Raw genomic sequence first — 9,577 nt, 5'->3', positions numbered from 1 at the left:
TCAGTGTGTGTAGTCTGAGCAACACTGCCACCTCCCTGAGGAAATTGCAACTGATCGTAGCTGTTCAGCTTGTTCTACACTCAAAAAGCAGCTGCTTCAAAGCGGTGGCTGTAGTGGCTCTGGTTGCTACCTCCAGTTTGCCTGTGAGCTGTAATTGCGTTCCAGAAATGGCAGGCTAAATGATGCTTTTCCTTTGATTTGTTTAGAGCACATCAGTAGGGTGGGAAATGACCCCCGGTGCTCTGGGGAGCATGAGAGGCTGCATTCAAAAGCAGCATAAGGCTTTTCATGAAGGTGGCTCAGGGTCTGTGTTGCTCTAACCCTTGTGCTATAGCTTGTTATAATACAACACAGATGTAGAGATATTGTCCTTATGCCAAAGTTTGCTTGATATTACAGTCACAGGGGTTAATGCTGCCTGATAAAAGCGACTGCTTGAGCTCATTTATGAGCGCATGAGTGAAATGTTGTGCGTAAGCGAAGTAAAATTGCCCGTAAATGTCTCTGTGATAACTGCTGATGGCAGGGGAAGTCGAAGATGATCTGCTGTCAAGGATTTACAGTTTCTTTAACATGAAGTGCGTTGACTTACACTACACAGCAATTGTCACTCCTATGCACCATGCTTAAATGACAATCAAACTAATCAAAGCCATGGGAACTGCTACCGCATGGTTGAAGCTAAAAGGAAAGATAAAGATCTCATTTAAGTGCTCCCCACGGAGCGCCGACTCTGAGTGTGTGAGGTACTGACGAGTTCTCATGCTGATTTGATTTAGAGCTCAAATGACCACAGTCCATGCTCTTAAGCTCAAGGCCATTGCATAATATTATGACAGAGACGTCAAATGCAGTGCCACATGTTAACCATATGTAAATCAGCAGTGCATACATGTGCTGTCTTTAATATATAACTATTTCAGACCCATTTTCACTTCTGATCCCAAATGTATAAAACATAAACACGCTGGATGTTTTCAACCTGGATCACTGAGAAAATCGAAATAGTAAAACAGGAAACTTAGTTTGATGTTCTTTTCTGAGCTGGCAAACATTTGATGTGGTATTTGTCACGTTTGAAATATGATCTGTGAGTTTATCAGTTATAAGCAGAATAAGCCTTTCACTCCACCAGTGTCATCTATAAAAACTAAAAAAATCCATCTGACCCACAGCAAAAAAAGAACAAAATAAACAACAAAAAGAAATTATTAACTTAGCTTAAAAAAAACAGGAGGAACCAGCAGTCTGCACTAAATGGATAAGCATACCATGCAGGCAGTCACATGACAAAATTTGTGGGTTTAGACTTTGTTTAGGAAAGTCCTTACTGAAGAAATTATCGCTGTTCTAGAGCCTTCATGACACTCCTCCAGGCGCTAATTGCAACCGTTATTTTGAAGTATTATTCAATAAGTGATCAGAATAGGCTGTAAGTAAGAATCACTAGTTAAATGATATATAAAAAACAATTTGCTATAATAACCTACAATAACATTTTAAAAAACACTTTTACTTTTTTTGTAGAAAAAAACACTTTTGCTTCTCTTTTAGTAAATCTCTAATGTTAAATGCTGCACTAGACTAGCACTAAATTAGTCTCATCTTGCATTTATAACGCTGTGCTATAACGAACGTGTCACCAGGTAAAATTGCAGCAGAATTCTTGTCTCTTCTGACAAAGTTGGTAATAAGTTACGAAATGAGAGACTACCCCACAACACGCTCTGCTGACGATGATTTGCAGTCTGGCGACACATAAAAGCACTTACCTGTGTTTCTGAACGCAAGTGAGATTTTTTTTCGCCTTCTTCAACATACATCCAAATGTCCTTACTACCCCACTGTTCACTATGAGTCACTGTCAATGGAGCCGCTCCAGAAACTGTACCTTAATGGTGGAGCGTTGGCTCTCCTCCACACAGGTCCTGGCTCGCATTCACAAGCCTGACTCCAACTGTCCAAGACCGTAGAAATAAAATATGCCAGTTGTGTTTTAAGGTGGATTTTCACTTTATGCAGAGGTATTAGACTAAAATAAACTTAATACTTCATTTAGGAATACCTGTTTATTACAAGTTATACAGTTACACCCATATATCTGTCGTGAACACATTCCTGATTGCACTAAGGGAAAGTTCAGGAGGATTCATGTAACAAATGCAACCAGTGTTGGAGCTTAAGTGTAAAAGTGAGGTGTTATTATTATCTTGTTTTGTTTTTTTCTTCTTTCTTCAGTGCGGTGGCTGTGAGTGTGTGAGGCACAGAACAATAAATCACAGTATCACTCAACTGGCTTGTGCAATTATCAGCACTTCACTGGTGCAAACCAAAGCCAAATGACAATTTATTTGCACTATAAATCTGAAAAATTGGGTTTGTCTGTCCTTTATTGTCAAGAAAGCCCAAGTTAAAACAAGTGTCTTCAGTTTCAAAGTCAACATTCAGAGAGGCGTAGTATGGTTCAGTGATCTGTGATTACATAGCTTGGCTCTGGCCCACTTTCTATAACATGTATACTCTGCAATCAGGACAAGCGAGCCTTTGGTCTCAGCAAAGCTTTTGGGGAGAAAGAGCAGATTACATGGCAGCTGCTGTGCTTTTCCAAGCACAATTATTGATAACCTGTCAGTGAACATAATAAAGAGCAGCTGATGTTTCACCTGGCTTTTTCCAAGAAAATTAGAGACAAAATTTGCACGTACGACCAGATTCAGGCTGTTCAGGCTGATTGTTACGTTAGCCCGGTATCATGACATGATGTTTGGATAGCGCATTGATTTCCGTAAGTCATTTTGTTCATTCAAATGCATGCTTTTAGGACACCTAATTTTTATGAATACATATAATGCTGTGTTTAAATCAAATTTGTTCATATTTGATCTCTGACAAATGTTTCAGGCGTATAACTCTCTCCTAAAAGTTTCACAGGTTATGTGCTTTTGAAGAGAAAAAATCAAAGAGGAAGTTTCTTCAGCTCACAATAACAGTTATTCTGTCTTTTGTCTGACAATGAAATTATTTTATTTTTTAAAGCCCTTTTTCTAAAGCATATAGAGAAGGGGGAATAATTATTTGATCCCTTACTAAATTTGTAAGTTTCCTCACCTACAAACAAATGGACAGTCTTTAATTTTCACGACTGTCATTTTAATCGAGACAGAATATCAACCAAAAATCCAGAAAAAACACAATGCATAAAAATAGCAAGTTACTGAGTGAAATAAGTATTTGATCCCCTATGATCCAGACAGAATTCTGGTTCCCACAGATTGTAATCAGTCTGATCTCAGCGCATTACGTGTATAGATTACACTTGTCACAGAATCAATTTCTTCCATTCTAACCTCTCCACCACCATGGTCAAGACCAAAGAGCTGCCACGTGTCCCTGGACAGGGTCCCTAGACAGGGACACATGGGTGGAATGGGCTACAAGACCATCACCAAGAAGCTTGATGAGATGGTGGCAACTGTTGGAAGAAATATAAAAACATCATCAGTCACCCTGAGTCTGAAGCTCCATGCAGGATCTTGTCTCATGAGGTGAAGCTGCACAGGAGAAGCTTGTTAATAATATGAAGACGGTTGGACCACAGTCACCAAAAAAATACTATTAGTAACACACTACGCCATAATGGGCTGAAATCTTGCAGCGTCTGCAAGGTGCCCCTGCTCAAGAACACGCATGCACAGGCCTGTGAACGCCTAAGTGAGGCAAAGAAGGCGTGGGAGACAGCGCTGTGGTCAGATGAAACTACAGTCAAGCTCTTTTTTTGGCATCAACTGTACCTGCTGTGTTTGGAGGATGAGAGGATAACAGAAAGAACATCATCCCCACAGTCGAGCATGGAGGTGGAAGCATTATGTTCTGGGGCTCTTGTTCTGCTAAGGGTGGAGGACAACTTCAACACATTGAAGGGCCAACCGATGGCCGTGTATCACAAAATCTTAGACAAGAACGTCCTTCCCTCAGCCATAACTCTGATAATGTTCGTGGAGTCTCCAAACCTCAATCCTACCGAAATTCTGTAGAGGGAGCTGAAGCTCTGAGCTGCCATGCAGCAGCCAAGAAAAAAAAGAGTTTCTATAAAAAGGAGTGGGCCAAAATCCCTCCTCAGCAATGTTTTCCTTGGGGAACAAATACTTTTTTGACTCAAAATACAACGTCCATTTGTAACTTTTATATCACGTGTTCTTGGCAAATGCTGGCAATGCTATCGGCTACTTGCGTAGGCTACATTTAACTACATAGATTCATAGCATAAGTATAAATGAATGCTTTAAGGGTTACTGTTACATTACTGGCTTACTGGCGGTGCTAAATTTTAAAACGAAAATGTTGCTTTTACAAGGACTTAGCTACCCTCAGTACTGTTCAACTTAAACTGTTATTTTTAGATTCAAATGAGTGCAAGCTTGTTGAATAAAAATCATTTGGCTATAGTTACATTCCATCTGTCACCTGGTCTTAAAAAAGAAGAGACAACATTTGCATGCAGGAAAGTGCTCATTTTTCCTTGTCAGAAATTGTATCGGTTACATGTTTTGGTAAGCTTCCAATCGGCAACTAATGCCTTCATTTGCTCTTTGGGATGTCGCGACCGGCAGGTCACGACCCCCTCGCTGTAAACGAAAGCAGATGTCAGATGAAGGGAAGGGCCTGGTATTACATAATTGAGGTGCTCTCCCATGAGAGACCTGTGATGTGGCGCCTGAGCTCGCTGACACACAGTCAAACTGTTAAGAAAGTTGTTACATGACATCAAAGCTGGAAGGCTGGAAGAAATTCATAAAACGTGTGATTGCAGCCAGAGCTGCGTGAATATAAACCACCTGAGTGAGATAATTAACAATAGGGGAGACAGAAAATGATTAGGACCGTGCAGGGAAAAGGGAACATTTCATACTTATGTGTCGGATCCAGGATCTGACCGGGAGACCTTCAGATAATACTGGGGAGGGAAAACACACACAGACAAAGGAAGAAAGAGAAAGCAACAAAATCACAGACGCACTCAACCAACAGACATTGAGGAGTTTCTATGTTTATGACCTTAAACTCCCACCTAGACTCCCCCCCCCACACACACACACACACACATGCAGGGCACAGTGAAACGTGTGCACATGCTGTGGACCACACACTGCAGAGCAGGTCTGTTTAAAAGCCAGGAGCTGTGTTTATCATTCCCTACATCCTGCTCACAGAAATATTTGTGAGCAAGCTGCGCTGTTTTGTGTGTGTTTTCTGTATGCATATGTGCACATACGTATGTGTCCATGTGCATCTGTTCAATGACTACAAATTGACGCTGGTAGCTTTTCATTCTAGCCCACAGACAGAGTAAAACTATGCTAATTCGACTTTAAGTTTCATTCTGAAATACCGATTTAAGTGGCTTGTATTCTCAGCCCTCTTCCTGCTTTTTCTCTGTCCCTCTCCTGTCTCTCCATACCTCTTTCTCACCTTCGCTCTTTATCTGTCCTCCTCTTCCTCCTCCTACCCCCAACTTTAGTCCTACAGTTAAGACTTCAGCAGAGGAGGACACGAGAGCAGCTGGCAGACCAAGGCATCATGCCTCGTGAGTAACACCTTCCAACATGGAGCTGCTGCACATCCAAACACACACACACACACACACACATGTACTTACATGCTTTCAGACTTAAGTGTGAGTCAGACAGTCAGAGGGAAAAAGTGTGAGAAACTCAAGCATGTCAACTTATCACACTTGTCCCAATTAGCAATTAGATACAGAGGTGAAAGGTCAGTTCCCCCGACTGTCTAGCTGTTAAAATAATGTAGGTTTTATCTGTCCAAAAGATAAATGAGTGTTCTGCTTCCATGCAAATACGAGGTTGATAGGTAACTGAATTTTTTACATTCATTTATGTGAGGCACTCCTTTAACATTAGACTTGTTCCATTACCAACAAAAATATTAGTGAGCTTTAAAACTGTTTTTAATTAATTTGGGGGTTTTTTTTCAATAATTTAGAGCAGTGAAAAAACAAATATTGTGTGCTTTGTCCTCGGGTGTGTGGTGGATGGCGCAGTTCACTGTGGGAAATATGAGCAGTTACTGCATTTTTCAAATTTGCCCTAGGTCCCCTTGGCTCAATCAGTATTATTTTGAAAATCCAGCAATGAGGTTGTGAGAAGCACCAACTGCCCGAGTTTCACATGCATCGGATCCTTGAGTCTGACATACTGCTTGACATTTAAAGAGAAAAGGGAAAAAAAATAGTTAGATGTAGGCCTGAAATGAAAACTATAAAAACAGATACCAGCTGTTAGTCAAAAGAGAGACAAAAAGAAAGTGATCCACAGTCTCTCATGGACAATTTTTCACAGTACATATATGTTACTGATGGACGTGTAACATGAATCCAGCCGTATTAAAGAGAGAAAGAAAAATGAAACAGGCAGCAAAAACACAACAAAGCACATATCTAGATAGTGGAGATGAATAAATCCTGAACCAAGGAAAGCAGGTGGCTTTATGCTACAGAGCAGAGGAGAAAGAGACGGCCAGATAGTGGCTGCAGCCTGAGAACAGGCAGACAAGATTGTAAGTGACCGCCAAGGAATGCTCTTGTGCTGGAAGAGGACATACGGCCTCAGAAGAAACAGCTTAGGAGGCCAGATTCACAAGAGGTGGCACCTGTTTACAGCACAGCGCTGAGAGGCATGCCCAAACACAACAACTGAGCGCGCAGGCCGCATTTACAATAAAGAGGCTTTGTGCTTTTAAGAGCACGTAAGTCATAGTGATGAGAACACATGGACCTGACTGTACTGAGCAACCTCTTAAATCTTCACCCTTGCTGCGATTGATGTTCCCTCCTTTTCTTCAGGTCAGCTTAGTGGATGTTTGCAGCTTTTCGGGTTAGCTGTGACTGCCAACACACGCCACGCGAGAGATAAATTTCAAATATTCATGAGAAAGTAGTTTGTTTAGTGTGCGACATTACAACACAGCAGACAGCTACTCATAAAATCGAGATTTTTATCTATTCCTGTTACTTTAAAGCATCTCGTAAGTCATCTCGGGAAACATGGAATTAGTGAGCCATGCAAGCAAGCTGGTTTTGTCCCCCCCCTCGATTCCTTGCCTGTAGAAACAACAAGGGGACCGGGTGACCTGGACTACAGGCTGGGGATTTGTTGAATGATATCTCTGGCACCGTTCGCCATTTCACAGAGGCTCCAGCCTCAAGATAAACCTCTGGTAAGTGTGCGGGGGAACGGAATCCAGGGGCCCGGCGAGCCCCTATCAGTTTCTAGGAGTCTGTCACAGATAAGGCAGCAACGAGAAACACAATTGGCCAGCAGGGCTCCAAGCACTCTTTTAAAAAAGAAATTTCAATTGGCTGTTTATCTCTTGATTGCAGGCGGTGGTGCAGATCTGAGAGACGTTGCAAGGACTCGTATTTGCGCTGTTTGTCATACACCCACACACTAGATGTCTTATCGTTCTTCAAAACATCATCCGTCCTCCCAAAAAAAAATCCGGCATTTCTGAGGAGGGCACAACATCCTCCTCCTCCTGCGGCTGCCGCTTCTGCTGCTGTCGATGTGATCCCTCAGATGCTGGTTGACTCTGCCTGGCTGTGTTATTCCTGCTCGGGGGAGATGGACACGGCACAGGGTCTGTGTATATATTACCCAGGGAACATCTGGTGTTTATTAGACTATTCAAGAATCCGCCACGGCCTCTCGGGCCCGACTGGCGTGTGGCCTGCATGGGAGCACACACTGTCTGCCTGCTGGCCACAGGTCTGACTTGACACACACATACAATCTAATATTTCCCCATAAAGATAACAGGCCCGTAGCTGCAGGTTTACTGTGCTCTCTGTTGCTTTAAAATGTTCATTTCCACAGCAGAAGGACTTTAATCCTCAGTGGATGGAACCACAAAAGGAATCATTCCAGCTAATGCACCAAACCTCTCTGTGTAGTGTTTACGCATGACAGTCAGCAGTTAAATGCACTGCAGTAGGTTTAAAGAGCACTGTATGTTTAAAAGTGAGCTTCAGACTCACCCGATCATGTTACATTAGACCAGCGCAGTCGCATCAGGCCAAGTTCTAAACAGACGATAACGCCGACGTGACCATGACAGCAGCTGATGCTTCTCCACTCTCTCTCAGAGGAATGGGGCGTGCAGCCACAGCGGATCATCTGTATTACCCACCTCAGTGTTTTTCCTTCTACTCAAATCGAATCTCTTTTTTCTTCTTTTCTGCTCCTTTTCATGCTCCCAACATTGTTTTTGTTTTTTTGTTTTTTTATTTTAACATCCCCTCACCCCCAACCGGTCACTGCAGATGAATCTGGATCTGCCAGAGCTTTCTTCCTGTTAAAAGGGAGTTTTTCCTTCCCACTGTCGCCAAGTGCTTACTCATAAGGGGTCATCTGATTGTGGGAGTTTCTCTGTATTATTGTAGGGTCTTTGCCTTACAATTATACAGAACTGTGTTGTGATTCGGTCCTATACAAATAGAATTAAATTGAATTAAATTTACCTTTTTTCCTGTCCCTCCCCTTTTTGAGTTCAGAATTTGTCTGTGTTGAATATTTTTCTTTTTTTTTGCTCTTTATGTTCTTCATTTTCTGGAATTATCAAAACTTCTAACATACAATGATGATCATTCTTAATCTACTTCATTGTCCTCTCTTTTAACATATTTCTTTCTTATTTTCAAGTCAATTCAATTTTATTTATATTTATACAGCGCCAAATCACAACAACAGTCGCCTCAAGACGCTTTATATATTTGTACGGTAGACCGTAGAATAATACATACAGAGAAAAACCCAACAATCATATGACCCTCTATGAGCAAGCACTTTGGTGACAGTGGGAAGGAAAAACTCCCTTAACAGGAAGAAACCTCCGGCAGAACCAGGCTCAGGGAGGGGCGGGGCCATCTGCCATGACTAGTTGGGGTGAGAGAAGGAAGACAGGATAAAGACATGCTGTGGAAGAGAGCCTGAGATTTTATTCTCTACCTCCTGATGCTGCTCCTTCCTTCTTTCTGTGTTTTCCTTTCTCATTCATCCTGCTTTAGTAACGTCTGCCTCTTTCTTTTTTTCGTCTTCTTTTGTCAGAGATTGATAGATGTCTATTTTGACTGAGATCTTTAGCATAATATTTGCTTTATCTAAAGTTTAAAAATGCCTAATATTTGAACATTAATCTTGATTTTGATGAAACCCATTTTTCCTCTGAAGCATTACATTTCAGATCCGTTTTTCATCAGACACTAATACTCTCTCTAACTTGTCCAGCACAAAGCTCAGTATCATTCATTTCTTTGTTGGCGCTGGATCCTATGTCATCCCTCTGAAATATCCCACTAAAATTATATTTGACCAAATAAGTGCTGTTGCTCTTTCTTGGACTCAGATAATCAAACTGATCTGGTGCGCTCTCCGCACTGCTTGGTAATCAGTCCTGCAAGTGCTGCGGACAGATTGTAGGCCAAGCCAGGTTAGCTCTGGCCCTGATTATTTATCCAGGATTTAACAGAGATAGATTGTAGAAAGTTGAAAATCTTACCCACTGC

General features: G+C 41.7%; 1 protein-coding gene across 6 annotated transcripts in view; it reads left to right on the top strand.

Moving 5' to 3' along the window:
* myocd (myocardin) overlaps positions 1 to 9,577 on the top strand; it is a 132,762-nt gene that overhangs the window by 108,399 nt on the left and 14,786 nt on the right. For 4 of the 6 annotated variants that reach the window (XM_014334021.2, XM_014334024.2, XM_005923755.2 and 1 more), the window contains one exon: positions 5,519 to 5,584. The exons of the other annotated variants lie outside the window; for them this stretch is intronic. In XM_014334021.2, the coding sequence (XP_014189507.1) occupies positions 5,519 to 5,584 (66 nt within the window). The remainder of the gene's footprint in view (positions 1 to 5,518; positions 5,585 to 9,577) is intronic. 6 annotated transcript variants of the gene reach the window in all.

This window comes from Haplochromis burtoni, unplaced genomic scaffold (assembly GCF_018398535.1).
Source record: "Haplochromis burtoni strain Fernald_Lab_line unplaced genomic scaffold, NCSU_Asbu1 Contig_71, whole genome shotgun sequence".
NCBI lineage: Eukaryota > Metazoa > Chordata > Actinopteri > Cichliformes > Cichlidae > Haplochromis > Haplochromis burtoni.
Note: the sequence above shows the minus strand (reverse complement) of the source record. Positions and strands in the feature narration are given on the sequence as shown.